Genomic DNA, 20,460 nt, shown 5'->3' on the forward strand with positions numbered 1-20,460 from the left:
AGTGTCTTTCTTCCTCTTGGTTCAGCATTCCCTCTTTAGGACATTGTTGGTGTTTTTTGTGCATTGTATAAATCAGAAAAAGCTCACTCAGCTGGTGTCGCCCACATCACTGATGGGCAATCTCTGGCCAGCATCAGTTGTTTTTCTCCTCCTTCTCTGTGAAGTCTGTGCTGGTCTTGCTGTTTGATCACTGCTCTCTCCATAAAAGCGTCACTGAGCCCCCTCATTCCTCTGGATCACAGTGGGAAAAACCCATGGAGTCGAGTGTTTGTGTCTCTTGTGATGGAGAATTCAACCCCAGCAGAGCTCATGGCTTAGGCAAAGGCAGCTGGAGGAAGGAAGGGATGGGGAAGTATGACGGAACAGAAAGGAGGGGGAGTTTGGAGTTCAGGCTTCACTGAAGTAAATGAATTTTTGTAATTAAGGAATTTTAGTATCCTCAAGCTTAAACCAATAGCTTCAAATATCTATTTTAGAAGTTGACCTCCCACATATAAGCAGCTCTGTCATTAAGTTGTTTTCCACTGTGTGAGCAGTCCAGCTTTTTGCAGTGCCTCTGCCTGAGTCTAAACGCACAGATGTCTGGAAAATCAGGTACTCACTGAGGAGTCCAAGTACGGAGTTTGGGAATATCTGTTTCACTCCCAGCTCTGAAAATCTCTGCTTTAGAAGGCAGAAGTAGCAATGAATTAAATACTGGATTTCACAGTTACCCCAAGGGTTAGCAAGGCTTGGGGCAGGAAGAGATTGTCACCTCCCTGGTCCCCATCCCAAGGGTCAACTTTCCCTGGTCAGAAGGCAGAATTCAGCTTAAGCACATGTGAGGTTTGTAGCCCCGTGCAGAGCAGAGGAGCTCCTGTCAGCAGGCAGAGCCCAGAGCCTGCAGCCATGTTTAACCTCCCTGCTTCTCCTGTCTCTTCCCTGCAGGCCCGAGGTGCCGACATTCCGGATATCCCGGGGGAGCTGCCGCTCCGCTCCTGCGGCAGCACGGCCAGCATGAAGGTGAAGAATGTGAAAAAGTAAGAGCAGACTTCTGTGATTTTCCTGTCTTTCCTGGGCTTCCAGTTTTGCTGTGCTGAGTTTTGGCTGCTGTGCTGCAGTGCAGGACATTCAGCAACATTTTCGATGGTTTATCTTCAGCAGAGCAACTGAAATCCATGTGGAGCTAAGGCAGTTGGAGCTAATGGAGCCTAAAACTGGGCATGAGAGGTTTTGCTGGCTCACTCTCCTCTGTCTGGCCATAGAAACAAAGCTAGGAAGGGTTTGAACCTCACTGTTCAATGTTTTTAATTTTCTTTAGCAATTCTTCCTGAAAGTTATTAATTACAAAAAAAACCCCACAGTAGAACATACTATAATAGACCAATTATTTTAATAGAACAAAAATCTCAGAAGAAGCCCAGGCAATGTGTAAATGTGATAATTTCCCCTGTCTCCTTATGCTCTGGAAAGCTAAACCAGGACAAGTGGGTGGCCTATATATTTTTTTTATCTGATTTTTTTTCCTCTTCTTTTTGCATTCTGCCCTCTGTTAACTTCATTTGAATGGATTTTACACAGTTTTCCCTTCTAAGGGATATTTTTTCTTCCCTGATCTCCCAGTTTGTTTTTTTTTTTTCCTCTGGGCTCATGGTGTATTTCTGTCTCTGCTTGTCTCCCAGAGACTGTAAACCAAGTCATTATGTCTGCAGCAACAGGGATCAGAATAGATCAATATTACTTTTGCTGAAAATGCTGACTTGAGGGGCAGAACTCCCCGAGACTGATGGATCTGAGCCTTCAGCTCACCCCTCTAGTGCTCTGCTGAGAGGGAAATGGCTCTTTGTTCCAGTGCTGAGCAGCCAGATGCTGCATCTCACTTCCCACTTGTATTCCCGTGGGAAGAGGGAGCTAGATAATGACAATCTCATTGGCTCACCACCAGGAATATCTATAGGAGTCTATAATAGCTTCAGCAGAAGCAGAAGCATGTTGCAGAGCCAGAGGAGCTCCCCGGCAGCCACCAATGTTGCTGGAGACACTTGGGAATAATTATGCCTGATTTTTGAATTTGCAAAAGGCAAAGGATAAATAGAGTTTGTTCTGCACCCTCAGATACATCCCCCCGGGACTGATGGGCTGTGATGCCTTTCACAGGTAAAGTTCTGCTTTCCTCGTGTCTCGTGTAAGGCTGTGGATGTGCATTTGTGAGGTGCAGCTGCTTGTCCCTGCTGCTGTCCATCCTGAGGGGTGTGGTGCTGCTGGAATGTCTCACAGCTCTCTAGGGATGCAATGGGATGTGGTGCTGCTGGATTGTCACCCAGCTCTGTAGGGAGGCAATGGGATGTGGTGCTGCTGGAATGTCACACAGCTCTGTAGGGATGCAGTGGAAAAGCCACTTGGCATTTCAGCTTTCCTTTCTCACTTGGTTCCTTTCCCCACTGTTTTAGTGCATCACATCAACAAATCCCTGTGTTCCATTGGCTTTAGGATGAGAAAGTGGTTGCTGTTTTGTATCAGTAGCTGTTGTTTATCTGTGTTGAGTGGTTTGCATCCATCTCATGGTGTGCTCTTGGTGTGCTCCAGGTTATCCTTTACAAAGGGGCACTTCCCGAAGATGGCTGAGTGTGCACATTTCCACTATGAAAACGTGGACTTTGGCAACATACAGGTGAGTCTTGGATTTCTCTGACACATAAAACTCCTTGTGCTTCCTGCTAGCTGGTGGGGGGTTGTAGAGGGACCTCCACTGAGGCTCATTGAGTTTGTTGCTACATGTTTAGTGGTAAGAAGTTAAAGCTGCAGAGAGTTTGTTTGGAATTGCTTTTATGTGCTGGGGCAGAATCTGCACTCAGTCATGTGGAGCTCTCCTTTGAGCTTGGAGATGGTTTTATCTCCACTGAATTTGGCTGATGTCACTGTTTTAAAACTGTATCAAACATTCAGTCTTCAGTCATCTGTAATCACTGCGTGCGTATTTTTGGTTTGAGTGTGTGTGTGATTAAAAAATTATGTGAATGTATTTATGTAAATATAAATAAATTAAATTTACCCCTTCCCTTAGCTCTGCATTGTGCGTTGCAGCAGCTGTATCATCAAAATGCCAGAAACTGCTCGTCAGCCCGAGCTGCATTTCTGGAAGTGTGCAGGCTTTGCTGCTCTGTGATCCCTCCCTCAGGAATACAGGCAGAAGCATTTTCCAGGGAGGGCTGAGACCCAGGAGTTTCTCACAAACGGGACACATTTTGTTCTGCACTTAGAGGAGCAGGAATGCCTCCAGCATCTGCCAGCCTTGTAGCCAAAAGGAGGTTACAACCTTTTCATTTGTAAAACATTTCCTGTAATAGTGAGTGAATTATTTACAGCCTTCCATGCTGCCGTACTTGACACTTTTGCAGGCAGAATTATGCAGCTGGGTTTTTTTCTCTGTCTCAGTAAAATTCTGGCTGGGAAGGTGCTTGGGACCTGTTCAGGGCTGGCATCTGCTGTTGCTCACACTTGGTGGCTGTGGGAGGGTTGGTTCTGGGGTGTGGGCTCCGCAGACCCGGGCACACAAAGTACTGGGCATGAAATAGAGAGCAAAGAGCTCAGTTCCCATGGAGGCCCCAGGAAGCAGGCAAGCAGGGGCAGAACTGACTCTGCTGAAAACTGTTTATTTTCATTTTCTGTGTATAGGAACAACATGGCGGATCCATGTCCCTGCTTTCTGTCTCCTGGTAATTTGCTGGTTTGACACAACTAATTTTTCAGTAATTGTGGAGAGAAATTTTATGTTGGAGCAGGTCTGTGTCTGCACAGGTGTGGTTTTTGCATCCTGTGGTCCTCTGAGTTCTCCCTCCCATCATCCGGGGGTGTTCAGCACAATGTGCAACTGGAGAGGGAGCGCAAGCTGTGCATGGCACATTGTTTTGATTACCAATAATTAATTCTTTTGTGGGTTGAAGCATTTCCTGGGATGTTTTCAGGATGGCAGGGCAGACCAGTGGGGCTCATCTTTATGTTTGTGAGAGGCAGAAGTAAGACCAGGTGATACATCCTTTCCAGGTTTTCATGAAGGACATTCTGCTGGGAAGCTCCCACAAGCAGGATTGGTTTAGCACTACTTTTTGTGATGTCACTGCTACTCCTGCAGCTTCCCCTGCTCTTGCTCAGTGATTTCCTGGCACAACTGGACCTGAGACTGTAATGTCCTCCTGAAAAACAGAGATTGTGGGAGGATGTAGCCCAGGAAATAAAATGGTATTGGTTATTGAACTGTTATTGGTTATTTCAGCCCTGAGCTGTTTTCTGTATCTGCACTGTGAAACCAGGAAGAAAACAGGGGCTGGTGACAGCATGAGAAGAACTGTCATAAAATCGAGACTCTGTGTGTGTTGAGGGATCAGTTCTCTGTTTCCACCACATCTGCCTTTGAAAAACTCTACATGTTTAGTTATTTGTGTACCTAAAGCAAAATTTGTGCCTAAATAAGGTGACTCAGGCCCTCTGTGCCTGTAATTGCTTCCTTTTCTTAAGCAAGGTTTCTGATAAATCCACAGTGTCAGGACTTTTTTGTATGGTGAAAAATCTCTTTGAGAACAAGAGCTTTGCTGCTGAAATGCGAAAAGATAAAGCATTGCAGCACTTCCTTAGAATACCAGTATTAATGGTAAAATAAATGAAAGCTGTTAATACAACAGCAGTATTAGTTGGGAGATTTAAAAATAGGTTCACACAGGGCTCATGCATTTTAATCAAGTTGGAGGCTCCTTTGTGCTCCCAAGGTAGGCCAGAGAATAGCAGTGGGCTGGAGTGATGGGAAGTGACAGCTTGGCACCTAATAGAGAATTACTGAGTTGCATCTGAGGGCTGGTGGGTGTAAACTGCTTTCAAAATCTATTCACTGTTAAAAATTTGCATAGTAGAAAATACAGCATTATCTGTCCATGTCAGGAATTGTGTAATGCTGTCTATTAACAGCCTGGCCAAATTTCAGGTTGTTTTGTAACGTTTATGTCACTTATAATATGGTCTCATGGTGCAGGAGGTATTAATAGCCTGACATTTCACCTGATGAGTTAGTTTTAAATTAAATTGCTGAGAGGTATGAAAAGGGATTTGTTCTCTTCTAATCCTTGCACCATGCTAGTGAGGCTGGATGCATTTTGGGGGGCTTTTTCTCTTCAGAAATGTCCTTCCACACTGCTTCCAACAGCAATATCTTACCCATACCTGTGGCTGGCCAGCCAGGCATGTGTGGTATCCCAGGAAATTGCTGGTTGCCAGGCAAAGGCAGTGATGTCAAAACTGTACCGACAGGTTAAGCCTCACAGATTGCATCAGTGCCCAAAATTCACTGGCATTTTGCTGAAATACCTTATGTTCATTACTGTATTTATTTTAAGGGCTGCATCATTAATTTTTAATTTCTAATAAAAAGCCGGGTTCTGCCTCATAGATGTGTTTTAGTCTGACGGGATAAATATTCAGAAGTGTGGTTCAGCTTTTTTGTGATCCGTCTCCCAGGGAGATACAGTGTTTCTTCTCAATTTACCTTTGTCCTAATTTAGCTTCTTCTCAGTTTACATAAAATCCAAGGTATCTCCCCTTTAACTTTTTTGACCTGGTTCTCATTCATTGGACACATTGATGGTAAGTCTACATAAAAATCTTTGTACAAATAGAAGGTCATTTCCAAGTGGTTAAATTGCATTTGTGCAGAAGAGTTTGTAATTACACATGTGAAATTATAAAAATGCCCACTGTTCAACATCAGCACTTTGCATCTAGCAAGTACAGGCTTTGTTTTATATTTGTTTGGTTTCTATCAGATTTATGAATAAATAACTGAAAAGAACTCATCAAAACTCTGTGGGACCTATTGAGGCAACTTCACATTTCCCAAGTTTAAATATGTGAGATAGAAAAATGGATACAGAGTCCCATATCCTTCTGCTTGCATTAAGAACTGACTCTAGACTGAGACAGAGTTAAATTTCTTTTATAATTTAAGAAGATATTAATGTAATTCAATAACTATATGCTAAAGAAAGTCTGCCAAGTCTCCAGGATCATTTGGACAATGCTCCCAGGGATGCTCAGGGTGGGATTGTTGGGGTGTCTGTGCAGGGCCAGGGGTTGGACTGGATGGTCCCTGTGGTCTCTCCCAACCCAGGATATTCTGTGATTCTATCAAATATGGCTTTACTTACTTACTGCTAAATGTCGTTAATACAAACAGAGAAAGAGTGATTAGGAATTCCTTAAATATCTACTGTCTACCAGGAATTAATACTCTGTTCTTCACTTGAAAGAATTAAGACATTATCTTCAGCTGAGCAGGTTTTGGTAATGGAATATGGAGAGCTGATCAGCTCCGCACTTCCCAGATAATATTCTTTGCTCCCTCAAAAGCCATTTGCTCAAGGCAAGGGCTGTAATGCACATTCATATCACTTCAGCATCTTGCATTTGACACAGAATTATCCCTTCCGACAGCTCAGTCTCTGTGTTTGCCTTGCTGTATCTGACACCTAAAAATAAATCCCTGTTGGGACAGGACTGGGTTACAGATCCTCTCCTTATCAGTGCAGCCTTGGCAGGGCCATGGCAGGAGTTGTGTTACCAGTGGTAAAGGAAGTATTTGAGGCAGAATCACTTCCGCCTGGGCAGGCATCAGCTGCCAGGAATTGCTGTCAGCAGCTGTGTTCTGTGGGAATGCCTCTGCCCAGCTGATGGGGCTGCCTCCAGCAGCAGCTGGGCTTTGCCCCTGGAATTGGATGTTCCTGCAACATTGCAAAAAGCAGCTCAGTTCTTCTGTGCCTGTTGTCAGCAAAGCCTGCTGAGAAGATCCTTTTCAAGGTCATCTGCTTTTGGTTTGCGTTTTTTTCTTTTATATAATGATATTCCAGGGAAGGGGCAGCACGGGGGAAGTGTGCTTGTGAAGGAGTCTCTGTAAGGTTTTTCCTAAGATGGATTGCAGAGGAAGCAAAACTGGTAAAGCCTGGCCAGGGGTGAACTGGGATAGTTTCAGGTGCCACAGCTAAAAGGAGCCTTATGGGTGAGCTGGGAGCAGCAGGGATGGGGATGCTCCCTGCTCTATGTCTGCCAGAGGTGGGGCAGCCTAGCTTGGATCTCTCCATCAAGGATTTGACCCCAAGCCTGCTCAGTGCCTGCAGGGCAGGTTTGTTTGTCCCCAGCTCTTCTGTGGGTACCATGCTGTCAGTGTGTGGCAGTCCAGGGGCAGCATGAGTAGCTCCAGGCTGCAGTATCATTTATCCCACTCATTTTGTGAAGTGTTTAAGAAGGAAAAATAATTAATTTTTAAAGGTAAAACATAAACCAGCAGTTCCCCGTCCCAGTCCCTGTAAAAGATGGAAGTTTTCAGTAAGAAGCATAAAAATTGGCCTGAATTTTGGTGTGTGTGTTGGGGCTTTGAAAGACAATTTTGCTCTGTTCTGCTTTGTCTTTATGAATATTTGAGTGAGATGTAGACCCAGATTATGTGTGAAGAGGGGCCTCTTTTCAGTCCTTCATCTTTGGATGCTGTTAATCTCCTCCCAGAATTACCTGGCTGGATTCTGGTATGTTCCCCTTCTTTAAACTGAGGGCTTCCCCTCCCATTCCCTGTCTTCTCCATGTGATTTCTTTCATGTTGCCTTCCAAAGTGGTGCTGGGGATGTTGCAAGGACTGTTTGAAGGATGTGGGTATATAAAAACAACTGTTCAGAGTGTAGGTGGAAACTGCCTCTATTAACTTAATAATTCCAGCCACAACACCCTGAAAATTGGCACAGCCTCCTGCCAAGATCAGCAAATTTCAAAAATTTGGAGTCTCTGGGCCAAGGTTTCTGCTGCCGAAGGAGTTATGAAAATATTCGAGTAAGTTCACCTCAGATTTTGGATTCTGCTGTTTCCTGGTCTTGCTTCCAGCTTGCCACGGGCTCCTCAGAAAAATTCTTCCCTGGAACAAGATCACACCTGTGAAATTCCAGGTTCCCTGGTTTTTTTCCCCCTGGTGAAATGGGAAGAAATCCATTGTGGGTTCTGTCATGGAAGGATAACTTCAGCTGTGGAGCTTTGACTGATCCACGGGGCAGGAGGGAGATCAAGGCTGGTATTCCTGTGTGGATTTACTGCTAAATCTTTCTGAAGGTGCTTTACACCCTTTGCTGCCTTTGACTGACTGTTCTGAATCAGTACTTCATCTTTTTTTTTAAAAGGAGAGTGCAGTTCAGATGGCATTGCTCAGCTCATGGAATGCCCTCTCACAGGGACTCCATATTTCCCTGGATTTATTTTTCTTGATCAGCTGTGTCTGATTCCATCTATGTGCTTTATTTTAAAAAGATGCTCATGAAGCTGTACCCATGGAAGGGTGGGCTAGAACCCACAAAGAAGTATTACAAACAAATGAGATTTTTACCTTTTGGTTCAGTACAGCAGGTATTATCTGGGCTTTTTTAGCATCTCCTTTTTCTTTTGGATGTTTTTATGAGTTTATAGGGAATAATCCATATCTCCACAGGAGAACAGACCCATTTGGGACAGAAAACAGAGACCTCCTGCAGGAATACAGCTTATTTTCCCTTCTCCAGCATTTACCACTGGGAATACAGCAAGCTTGTCTGTGGAATTGTAGGGTTTTTTTGTTATTGTGGCTATTGATGGCATGAGTAAATCTTCAAGTGGCTGTATTAAGGCCAGCTGTATTTTGACATTGGCCTCCTGCTGTTTGCCAGCCCCATAAAGCATCTTTACTAACATGTTGCAGAAAAGTGTTAAAATTGGTTTAATTAGTAACTGGAACACAGTTGTGTTGGAAAATTTTTCTTTCCTGCAGTTTAATGACCTGGAAAAACCAGAAAGCTGTATTATATACATTATTAAAATATGTTGTAAACTTGAAAAGATTCTGTGGGCTCCAGAAAAATAATGCCTGTTTTGGTAGTGCTTGAAGGGAGATGAAATCCTGTGAGTTTCTGTCTGTAGTCAGCCATCTATTACCAGGAATGGTGTTAAAATGCAGTGTAATGTTGGGCTCAGGGATCTGACAGCATGCCAGGCTGGAGTGATTTAATAACTGCCTTGTAGATGTGATCCCTGAGATTTACAGGAGCGGGGCTCTGTGCTTCCCCTCTTGTGGAGGTTTGTCAAGCCAGAGGATGGATGAGCTGTGAAACCAAACTTCTGTGGGAACATTCCTGTGCTGTGTTTAACCTATAGCTGCCTACAGAAAGGGCAGCTTGTTCAGACCCTGCTTAGGGACCAGAGTTTGGAGGGCTGATGACAGAATTGGCAGCTCAGGGGCAGCAATTCAGGCTGGGGGTGCCAAATGTTCATTCATTAGCTCAGCCCTCCCTGGGGTGGGTGCCCTGCCCTGCCCTGCCCTGCCCTAGGAATGTGTTCATTCATTCCCTGCTGCAGGGGCACGGCTGGGATACCTGACGCAGGGAGGGATGAATGGGATGTGGGGAGAAATTCCTCCCTGTGAGGTGGGCAGGTCCTGGCACAGGGTGCCCAGAGCAGCTGTGGCTGCCCCTGGATCCCTGGAAGTGTTGAAAGCCAGGTTGGACAGGGCTTGGAGCAGCCTGGGACAGTGGAAGGTATCCCTGCCCATGGCAGGGGTGGGACTTGGATGGGCTTTTGGGTTGGATGTCCCTTTCAAGCCGGACCATTCTAGGATTCTGTAAATCTGTGTCTAGAATATAACCTGATCCTGCAATGTTTGTTGACTCTCTTGGCTTTGACATCTTTCTGTGTAAGATTTGAGCACACCACACGTGCTCCACCTCTGTCTCCAGGTGTGCTCTGCGTCCTGAACCTTGTGACCATTTCCTCATGGTGCTTCCACGATCTGGTTTCCAGATAATTTCCAGTCTTGGAACATCAGCACTGCTTCACTCAGGACTACAGTGTTGCACTGTGTTGTGATGAGCTCAGGGTTGTTCTCTCAGGGTGAAATCAGGGAGGAGCTGTTGGAGTGCTCGGGACTGTCCTGTCACTGGCCTGGCCTGTGCCCAGCTGTTCTGTGAGGAGGGGGAAGAATTTGGGCTCCTGGTGTTTGGATGCCCAATGTGGAAGTGTTTGCTGTCCTGTGCCAGGGCTCTTTACGTGCAGCTGCACAGGGGTCACCGAGGGTGTTTCTAGATCTGCTGAGCTGAGACCATACTTTTGTTTGTTTTACCTGCAAAAGAGAGATTTGGGCAGAAAATTTCCTGTGAACATAAACATTTCCAAGGGGCTGGATTCAGGCAGATTTCTGTTTTTCAGAGGAGTAACAGGCACACACTCCCCTCACACGGACCGTTGGATATCTGGAAGGCATATGGAGAAGTTTGTGGGATTGATGGGTTTGTGATTTTATCCCTTGCTGTGGGGTGTGAGCAGAAGGGTGAGGCTCCTGCTTCCCTGTCCTGCAGGCAAGGCACTGACCCTCAGCTCTTCTGAGCTTCCAGAGGAGAGAGCTCTTTGGTCTTGACTCAGAATTCCAAAGGTATCAATTACGGGCTTGTCATTTCTGGCCATTTTCTCAGCAGAACCTGCAAACTCAGGCTGCTGTTTTCCTGGCAAAGAAGCATCAAAGGGAAAGGGAATGCTCCCATTACACGTGGATGTGTGGCTGTGGGCTTTGAAAAGCAAATACTTACACGGAGAAGCATGAGATAATTTCACTGCCTCTTCCAGACCCCCTCCCCTGAAGTTTAACTTCTTCTATCTCTTAAAACTAAGTGAACAAACTTTGATTCTACTCACTAATTCTTGCTTCCACTCAGCCAGATAAGTAAAAGAAATATTAAGAAAAACTTACTCTGGGACATTTTTTTAAAGGGCAAGACATTACCTACCACCATCCTGAATTTCTTCCTTTCAAATAGTTCATTTCCCAGAAGGAGCTTTTATCAAAAGCTTGTTAAGGTTGCACAGAGATGTTTCAAGCTCCATCAGATGTTTTTTGGAGGCTCAGGGCATGGTTTGGGAGTTGCAGTCAGAATTGACAACTCTGACTGCAGAGAGAACTTTTGGCAACATCACGCTCAGAATGATGTAAGTAATAATTTAAGGGGAAGATGGTTCCTTAAAATACACCCACAAATCTGGTATTAAATAAGTTGGAAATAAAAATACATAGTGCCATACATGTTACAGATGTTCAGAATCCTTGAACAGGCCTTAAAATCCATTCTCTTCTATTGGAAAACTGCTGAAACTTATAAATATGGTTATAAAACAAGCTGACTAGAAAAATGCGCTTCTTGGGGAAGTGGCGTTGCCTGGTCCTGACAGTTTATATTCAGATCCCAACCGAAACTTTTCTAATTCACCTTGCAGTGGAGCTGTAATTCCTCTGTGTGGTGTTTAAGTATGAATCTTATTTATTGCAAATACAACATGTCAAAGCATTCAGCCTCTAAAAGAACTGATTTTGGACCAGGTTCCTATTTACCAGCTTGAAGTAGTTCAAAAATCAAAACATCTGTTATTTTAACAGCTTGAGCCCAGGAATTCACTTTGCAATGTTGCTAAATTATTGAATAATTCTTTATCTGCTAAGTTCTGCAATAATCGTAGGTATACCAGTGCTGGAATGGGCAGGAGCCCACTGGGAGTTGGAGCCTTGGGGCAGAAAGGATTTGCATGAAAGGAGGGGAATGTCATATCAGGACAGGGGTGCTGTCTTGCTGAGGTGAGGGGACCTCAGGGTTTTTGAGGCTTAATAAAAGGTGTGAGACTTGAGAAGCATAAGAGTGGTTCAGAGTCCCCTGGCTCAGGGTTTGATTTAGTGTTGTGCTTTGCCATTTGCTTTCAGATTAAATTAAAGCTGGTTTAGGTTTGGAAGCTCTTTGTGGAGGAGTGAGTTCTTAGGCTGGTACACTTTGAATTATTGATGGGTTTTAGCAGGAACACTGAGCTCTGATGGGCACTTTGAATACACCCTGGACAGCTGTGCTGGGCTTTATTTCCCCTGGTTCCTCATCCCTTTGAACTCTTTTAAGCCTCCCTGTATCCCTCAATTTCCAGCTCTGTTCCACTAAGTGCATTTCAAAGACAGCAGAGGGTTCTGCAGAGCTGCAGGCCCCAGGGATGCTGACCAGGACACAGGGAGGGTTTGGTCTGGAGCCCTGCTTTCCTCTCCCAGCTGACTTGAACTGCTCAGGCCTATCCAATGTCACAAAGATGCAGAACTTTGGCCATTAATCAGTTCACTCTGAGAGTCTGGAAAATAATGTTCCAAATTTACCATTTATGGTTTTCAGATAACCCAGGGGAGAGGGAGGACTTGGGGTTTTTAACAACAAAATACCCGTGAGCTCTTATAATTCTTTGTGGTGAACCATATGGATGAATGGTTTATTTTCCTGTTATAAAAGCAGTTAAGGTGTGGATGATGTGTTTTCTATTAGGATTATGAGTGTCTGTGTCTTGTAAGTTGTTATGATCAGAGTGAGGATAAAACAGCCCCTGTAAAGCAAACTGTGTCTGCAGCAGTAACCTTGAGTTGAATTACCTGCAGAATTAATAATGACCTGGATGGCAGCACCTTCCACACAGGCCCTGTGCTGTGGGGCTTGCAGGCCGTGTGTGTGTGCTCCAGTGTTCCACAGCAGTTTGTTCACATTTAAATGTGCTTGGCCCCATGGCTGAAAGTGGTTTGAGCTGTGAGAAGGGCTGGAGCATTTTACATCCTTCGTGTGCCCATTTAGACAAGTTATTGTATCAGTGTTTGCTATAGAGGATCATTTATTTTGTACAGAACTGTTGGTAAGTCATTATTTCATTATTTTCTCTAGAAAACTACTATGTTAGTAGTACAAACCTTAACTGAAATTCCAATATTAGAAAGCAAAATAAAGGTTTAAATGTCTCGTTTGTCCACAGTACGGAGCTGCTTGGGAACTTGTTCTGGAAAGGTTCTGTTTTTCCATTGAACCACAGAAAATCTGAGTTGAAAGGGACTCCCAGGGATCATCAGGTCCAGCTTCTGTGTCTGTCGTGGTGTGTGAAGCAGAGCTGTCCTCTGTGAGGTCCCAGATCTGTTGTGACCCCTAATCCCCTTGCCTGGTGATTTAAAGGCTTAGCCATTTAACTTGGGTTAATGAGCATGGTTGGGTTAATGAGTCACACTCAGTATGACAGCAGTGCCAGCCCAGGTGACTCTAGGGGCCTGTCCCAGCTTGGGTTGTGCCATTAGTCTTGTCCTCGTGCTTGTGTGTTTAAACACTGCAAGAATTGAACCCCACAGACCCTTTTCCCTTGAAATGTGCAGAAACTGGGAGCAGGGCAGGGCTGCAGGGTGAGGCCTCTCTGTGGAGAACAGGAGCTTACAAGCAGTGCATTGCACAGGAGAGGGTTACACTAACCCCTTTGGAGAGTGAATGAAATGGTAAAAAACCAGAAGCCCAGTTCCAATTCCAATGAGAAGCTTTTGGGTAGTTCCCAGGACATGAACCATTTCTGTTGTAACCCGAGTTATTCACAACCCACCTCTCCTGAAGTGTCATCTGGGAAATTTAAAGGTTAAAATATTCTTTTCATATCTCTACTATTGTACCTCCTGCCTCTGGCATTTTGGCAGAATTTTCTAAATTAAAAATGAAAACAGAGTTACAGATCTGTCTGAGACCCTTTATGCAGTTAACCTTGTAACTCTTCAAGTCCATCCTCTGGACACAACCTGTTTTCATAGATGGATCAAAAACCAAGACACTGTTTATGAACTACTTCACAAAATTAAAGCTCATCCTATTTATTAAGGTTTCCAAGATAATTTCTTTAATTACCGTGAATTTCAGGCATTTTGTTGTGCTATTCTTGCTGCTCATCACTGAGTCAACACACAGAAGCTGCATTTTTTTTGTCTGTGAAAGCAGTTTTCTTCCTTCCCTGGGGTTTTGGATCCATACTGGATACACTGCTCTTGCACAACACATAAATAACCTGTGAGAGGCAAGTAACAGAGTAATTCCTGTGTGTGCTTGTGTTCAGGAAAATACAGTTGCATGGTGTCCATCTGGCCTGCCTGTGAGCTTGCTGTACATTTACATGTAACCCCCAGAAAACACCCAGTGCTGCTGGAGTGCTCATGGTGTGGGGTGTCAGGGAGTGTGCGAGGTTGGATGGCACAGTGCTCCAGGCTTCAGGAGAGTCTGATTTTCCTGGCCTTTCTCTCCTTGCTCCAGGGGATTGTGTGTTGTGACCCTCTGACTGGCTGTGAGTCCTTACTAGGGCTTACTTAGTGAACTAAGAGCTTCACTTCTAGGCAGAATTTAGCAGGAATCCAACTTTGGCATCTTGTCACTGACCTGAAGAGCTCTAAAATCCCCACTGCCTTCGCTTTTTGGTAGTAAGAAGGTTACAATTAGTATTTCAGAGCATAGGATGCTTTTCAGTGCAGTGCAGTTTGATGTCCCCGGACTGACAGAGAGTCAATGAGGTTGGGAAGACCTCCTAGATCATCAGGACCAACCACAGACAATAGCATCCAGTTTTTCCACCATATTGTCTCTAAAAAATAATCAGCAAGTTGTAGAATGAGATAAAAAATTGTGGGGATTAAAAATGTCAAAATAAGTCACTTTTCCCTAGGGATTTTTCTGTGCAATCCCTTCAGTGTACAAGGATCTTCAAGGCTTTCTCAACCAGAGTGAAGAAACTTGTTTGTTTAAAGAAGCTTGAGTTTCTCCCGTAATTGCTTAAGACCTAAGATTTCAATGTGATCATTTCAGTCTCCCAGACTCTTTTCTTTTCAGAACCAAAAACCAGTGACTGTGGTGTCAATGGTTTTATTCTTAATGCTTGAGTTAGAGCAGCTTTGTGTTTGCTGGGAAGTGCCTTTTGCCAGAATTAGGGAGGCTGGAGCCTTATATATCAACCATTATGGAATTCAGAGTCTTATGGAGCCTCAGATGAAACATCTAAGTTTCAGTGTCTTCTTCGAGATTTTCCTCCTTAATTGGGTTGAGATGAAACTGAACCCAAGCACTCATTTTAGGGTTTGTATTGATGCCTGTTTGAACTTCTAGCAAGGTTTGGGCATCTCTGTTTTGGTAGGAAGACTGTTAATACTGATGATAAAGACATTAATCCCATTTCCTCTGTCAGAATCCTGTGAGTTTGCCAGGATGTAGCAGAAACAGGCGTTTTCTCTGTCCTTCCTCTTCATCCTCTTCTCCCTCACCCCATCACTGCTGAGCACACAGCAGTGGCTGTGGGTGTGAAGAGTCACCTGGTTGTACTCTGCAGAACTTCCCTCATGGCTCCAGAGTAGTTTTTTTTAATCAGTTCACTCCTATGTTTTCATCACAAATGCACTCAGTTCCTTCCTACCCTAATTTGTCTGTGTCTGTAGCTGTAGGATTGATTACAGGTTGGGTGGGGCATCCTGGGCTAGTGGAAGGTGGAATGAGGTGGGCTTTAAGGTCCTTCCTACCCAAACAACTCTGGGATTTTCTGATCAATGTAATATCTAATATTAAAACGTCATGTGTGTGTGAGGGAGGTTATGGTACCTTGTTTTAACTGACTTATGCTTGTTCTGCACTTTGTATAAATGTTTCTTTTCAATCTGGGAAATATTTACTGTGCAGAGCCCAGGTAAACACCTGCAGTGTGTGGTCTTTTTTTTTTTCTTCATTATGTAGAAAATACTTAGCTCTTAAACCCACTACACCTGCATTACTTGTCAGCTACATTTTGAATTCTGTATGCTTGTGTGAGTTGAATATTGCCCAAAGCTTGCAGGTTCCCTGGGACACCCCTTTCTTCCAAGGAAGGGTGTAGCAGATGCAGGGCCGGCTACGGCTCTGTGGAGGGATGTTTAGAGATAGGTATTTGCTGAGTCGTAGGAATTGAACCAGGAGTCCACTCTGGTCCTCCAGGCCTGCTTATCTCTCTGTGACCCCATAGGCTAGTTTCCCTAACCCTTACAATTGGTCAGTTTTCAATCCTCCCTAACCCTATAAAAGAGGCTGTCTTGGCCCATTTCTAGAAGAGCAGCTTCAAGACCTTTTGCGAGACCCTCAGAATAAACCATCGTGGAACCCTTGGCCGCCTTCTCCTCTCTCTTTCCTCTGCCTTCCAGAAGCCACGGCCAGCCACAGCCCCTACGAGCAAGCTAAGAGCTGAAATCATAAAAGAGCTGATTTTCACTAAGAGCTGACAATCACTAAGCTTGCTAGGGGTCACGGCTGTGCTGCAGTCTGGCCTAGGGCACCCCAGCCTCCAGAGGGCTGAGGTGTCCGGCCCTGAGACTGCTTGCCTGGGGCACTTACCCTACGAGGGATCAGCTATCTGGCTAAGAAGCTAGCCCCGGTGGCTTCATTTTTATTTTACAGAAGGGCAGTTGGAAAAGTTGTGCAGGGCACAGCTTGTCCTTGTTGCTGGTGAGGTCTGACATGGCTGGAGCTGTGAGGATGGGATTTGTGAGCAGCAGGAGACAGAGCCATGTGTGTGGATGTGTTTGTGCACCTGAAGAGATGGGGAAATGCAATAAAGCCCAGAGCTGTGAGTTTCCTGTTAACACCAGATTCTTTTAGTCTGGCTGAAGTTTTTATGCAACATTCAGCTAAGGGGGGAAGTTTTGGGTTCTTCTCCTAGAAAAACTTCTGTTTTAGAAAATCAGTTTTACCGTGTACTTCTGCTGCTCATTTTCCAGCCCCCCTTTCCCCCTTTTGCTGAGGGAGGTGCTTCCATATAGTCTGTTCCATGTTTAATACTTGCTCAAGTTGTATAGAAATGGAAGTGGGTCAGATCTGTCCCAGCTGTGGGACAAGGGCTTTCTGTTTCTTTGGTTAAAAAAGCAGGGTGGGGGCAGATTGGAGATGTGAGGATTTGAAGTATTTCTCATGCATGGGCACACAAAATCCTGCTTGCACCTTCCCCAGCTCAGGTCTGGCAGAGTGGGAAGCTAAAGGACTTCATTGGGAAATGCTCTTGCTGTGGCTGTGTTCTCTCAAAGTTCATCCAGTTTGGTCACAGCCTGATGTCTGCTTCATGTCAGGGGATGTAGGCACAGCCTCAGTGCCAGCAGTGCTGTGTTTTACACAGCCTGGTTTGTCCACATGAGTGGTTTTTGATCTTTCCCACTTGTGGGGTCATGGGAGGAAATGGAATAAGCTTCCCCTCAGCTTTTATCACTTCCTGCTGATAGGTGAGGGGAGATTATTATCCTTCACTTGCTGCTTCTCTTGTCAGCAAGAGGAGTTGGTGTTGCGCCAGATGATAGATAATGTTTGTTGTGGGGAAGGATCCCAGATGTGGCTGTGGTAGCACTGATCTCCCCCTCTCTGCCTTCTGCCCTGGCCTGGTGCTGCCAGATCCTGCTCAGACAGCTGTGGCTGGAATGTGCCAGCTCTTGGTGTCAGTCACTGCAGGCTGACAGGTACATTCATTTTTGATGGACAAGGCTTTTGGAGACCCTGCACACCCTGCAAAGATAAAGCTATGAAAGTTGAGCCAGCATTATTTGTTCTTACAGACCTTACTTCATCATTTGAAAAAGTACATTTGCTGTCATTTCCCAGAGAGGTTCTGGCCTGCACATCCCTGTAAGTGTTTAAGTGGTTGGATGGGGCTTGGAGCAACCTGGGGTGGTGGTTGGATGTGGAATGAGATGGGATTTAAGTTCCTTCCAGCCCAAACTACTCTGGGATTTGATGATTTTATGATACTGTGGAGATGGCTGTGATAAAATTTTAGCATTGTGAACTTCCAATTTTCAAAATTGTCATCTTGATGCTTGCTTGGCGTTTCTTGGAAGGGAGGATGGTGGTGCTGGGAGGGGAGAGTGTCCTCCCCCTTGGAGTGTCAGGAATGTTGGTGTTGCTCACTCCAGCCTTCCTTCCTTGCCCAGCACCGAGTCCTGCTTGTGGAAAGGGTCTGGTGGAGCTGTGCTCCAGCAGAACTACTCCCAGGAGAGCCAGGAGTGCACTTCCTGATGGGAATTCAGCTTTATTCACATCCTGCACCTCCATGGTACAGCCAAGCTCCTGCTCCAAGGCTGTCCATCCCTGTTTGGTTTTCCCTTGTGTGCTTTGCTAAGTTGTGTTTCCTGACTTTGCTCCAGGAGTTCAGGTCTTGGTCCTCCTTCTCTGTATGTCAAAAATCCCAAATCTTACTCAGCACAGCACAGTTCAGATCACACAAATACCTCTTCTTGGATGACAGGAGGCTGATAAATCACAGCATAAATGTATCTGCACTCTGAGTAGAAAAGGTGCTTAGAAAATGTGACACTGAGATAGGATCAATGACTTCCTTAAGCCAATTAAGCTGCTCATTGCCACAGCACTTTCCCTCCATCAGACTTACTGTTGCTGGGGGTTCTGTGTTGTTTTTAATCCTCCCTTGGCACTCCTGCTGATATCTCAGGTATATAAGGCATTTTTTCCAGTGACTTTGATTCTTGTCAACATGGAAAAAAAGTTAATACTGATTTAGTTGGGGAGAAAACAGAAGAAGGGAGTAAGAGACTAATAGCTTGGAATGACAGGGCTGTATCAATTTTCACTTCCCTCAGAGGAATAATGTGCTTGTTCCCAGCAAATGGAAAAGTAGACTAGGAGTAAAACTGTCACTGGCCTCCCACAGAATGTAATGGATTTTGGAGTTCAGAGAAAAAAAGACAGTCATAACTAACTCTGTGATTTTAATGCACTTTCCTTGAAAGTCAGCAGTTTTATGAAATGCCATATGCAGGAAGATAAAAACTGTATACATCTTTTAGAGCTATATTAAAAAATGATATTCACTGCCTTAGTCTTATGTTTCTGCCTGTGGATGAATGCACTTCTCAATAAGCCTGAATGTGTTATGGGTTTGAGTGGTTTATGTCCTTACCTATATCACCAGCACACAAACTGAACCTGTGAAAAAATGATGACACACACTGTAGAAGACCTCATTCCTGGTGCATTCACGTGGCTTTTCTGTGGAAGTGGTTCTTGAATGAGCCAAATAAATATAAATTATGGTCCCCTGGTAGACTAACAGGGAATGTGTGTGTCTGTGCTCATTGATGGGCAACAGCCAAGGGAGGAATCCTGCTTGGTCCACGGGGGGACAGTGAAAGAAAGGATGCTTTGTTTTGTGGCAAGGCCACTTCTCTTTTAAATAAATTAATAAATCAGGCAGGTCCTTTAATTTAATTGCCTCCTTGTTTTAGCCCAAAGCCACCTGGTGCTGGTTCCTCTTCCAGAGGCATCTCCATTGTCTTGGTCCTGTAAATATTCACTCACTTGGGCTGGGCTTTACTCTCATGGAAACCCGGGGCTGCAGGAGCAGGAGGATGATTGTACTGCTGTTCAGGACCCAGGATCCTGTCCTGATCCCTGCCATCGTTTGTAGTGCAATGCCATCTAGTGTGCAGAGGGCTCTCAGGATTGCCCTGCTCTGGAAATTCAGCACAGCAGCACTCTCCTGCGTGCATCTAATTCCAGGCAGCTCCAAACAGATTCATTTCTGCCCAGAGAAGCTGTGGCTGCCCCATCCCTGGAAGTGTTCAAGTGGTTGGACAGTGCTTGGAGCAACCTGGGATAGTGGCATGGGCAGTCCCTGCCCATGGAATGAGATGGGACTTCATGTCCCTTTCAGCCTAAACTGTTCTGGAATTTGATGATTTTATGATGGGGTGGAGATGGTTGTGATAAAATTTTAGCATTGTGAACTTCCAATTTTCAAAATTGTCATCTTGATGCTTGCTTGGCGTTTCTTGGGAGGGAGGATGGGCTGGGGTGTAGAAAAGGGCAGGAGAAACAGTGACACAGTCCAGGGAGGAGATTTCTGTGGTCATGGGCTGACTTTGTACAATTTCTGTATGTGTCATAAGTGATTTTTTGGGGTTCAGAGCATGTCCAGAGGTTGTCTGGTGTTTCTATTCAGTTGTTACTGCTGTGCTTTCATGGCTCATGAGATACAGTCCTGCCTCCACACTGAGACAAACCCCTCCTGCACCAGACTGACGGCATTTGAACATGGCTGGGCTGTTCCTTGGGGCCTGCTCTTTGATAGTTTGGATGCAGGAGAAGCATTTCTTCATTGTCTGTCTTCGTTGGTACTTTGATCTCTTAAATTCTGCACATGAAAGAAGACAGTTTTCCTGCCAGGAGGACAGAAGATTCCTCCCCTCTCCTGTGCTGAGGAATGTGCAGTGTGAGGGATTTGATTTCCTTTTCCAGCACAGTTTTGGTGGTATCCAAGATGTTGGATTCTGGATGCTGCCAGGAGGGGGGCTGGGTCTCCCCAGGTTTTCACTAGACCTGCCAGAGAGGATTCATTTCTGAATAATTTCCTTTTGCTTTCAATTAATTGTGAAACCAGGCTTTAATAGGGTGTGAAATGGAAATAGAGAGAGGTAACACCAGCTGCCTTTATTTACATGTGTTAATCAACACAGACCCTAACAACAACAAATTAAACTCGAGCCATTCAGAGAGTTTGAAACACTCTGGATTTGGCTGAGGACTTTGAAAAATGTGTACTTTGTGGAGAGCTGGAAGATATGGG

General features: G+C 44.9%; 1 protein-coding gene across 6 annotated transcripts in view; it reads left to right on the forward strand.

Annotated features, from left to right (window-relative positions):
• Positions 1–20,460, forward strand: part of ARHGAP32 (Rho GTPase activating protein 32) — a 237,706-nt gene that overhangs the window by 104,781 nt on the left and 112,465 nt on the right. For 5 of the 6 annotated variants that reach the window (XM_059867416.1, XM_059867415.1, XM_059867413.1 and 2 more), the window contains 3 exons: positions 928–1,019; positions 2,095–2,136; positions 2,566–2,650. In XM_059867416.1, coding sequence (XP_059723399.1) covers positions 928–1,019; positions 2,095–2,136; positions 2,566–2,650 — 219 coding nt within the window. The remainder of the gene's footprint in view (positions 1–927; positions 1,020–2,094; positions 2,137–2,565; positions 2,651–20,460) is intronic. The other variant, XM_059867414.1, reaches the window with a different exon arrangement.

Source organism: Haemorhous mexicanus, chromosome 24, assembly GCF_027477595.1.
Source record: "Haemorhous mexicanus isolate bHaeMex1 chromosome 24, bHaeMex1.pri, whole genome shotgun sequence".
NCBI classification, from domain to species: domain Eukaryota; kingdom Metazoa; phylum Chordata; class Aves; order Passeriformes; family Fringillidae; genus Haemorhous; species Haemorhous mexicanus.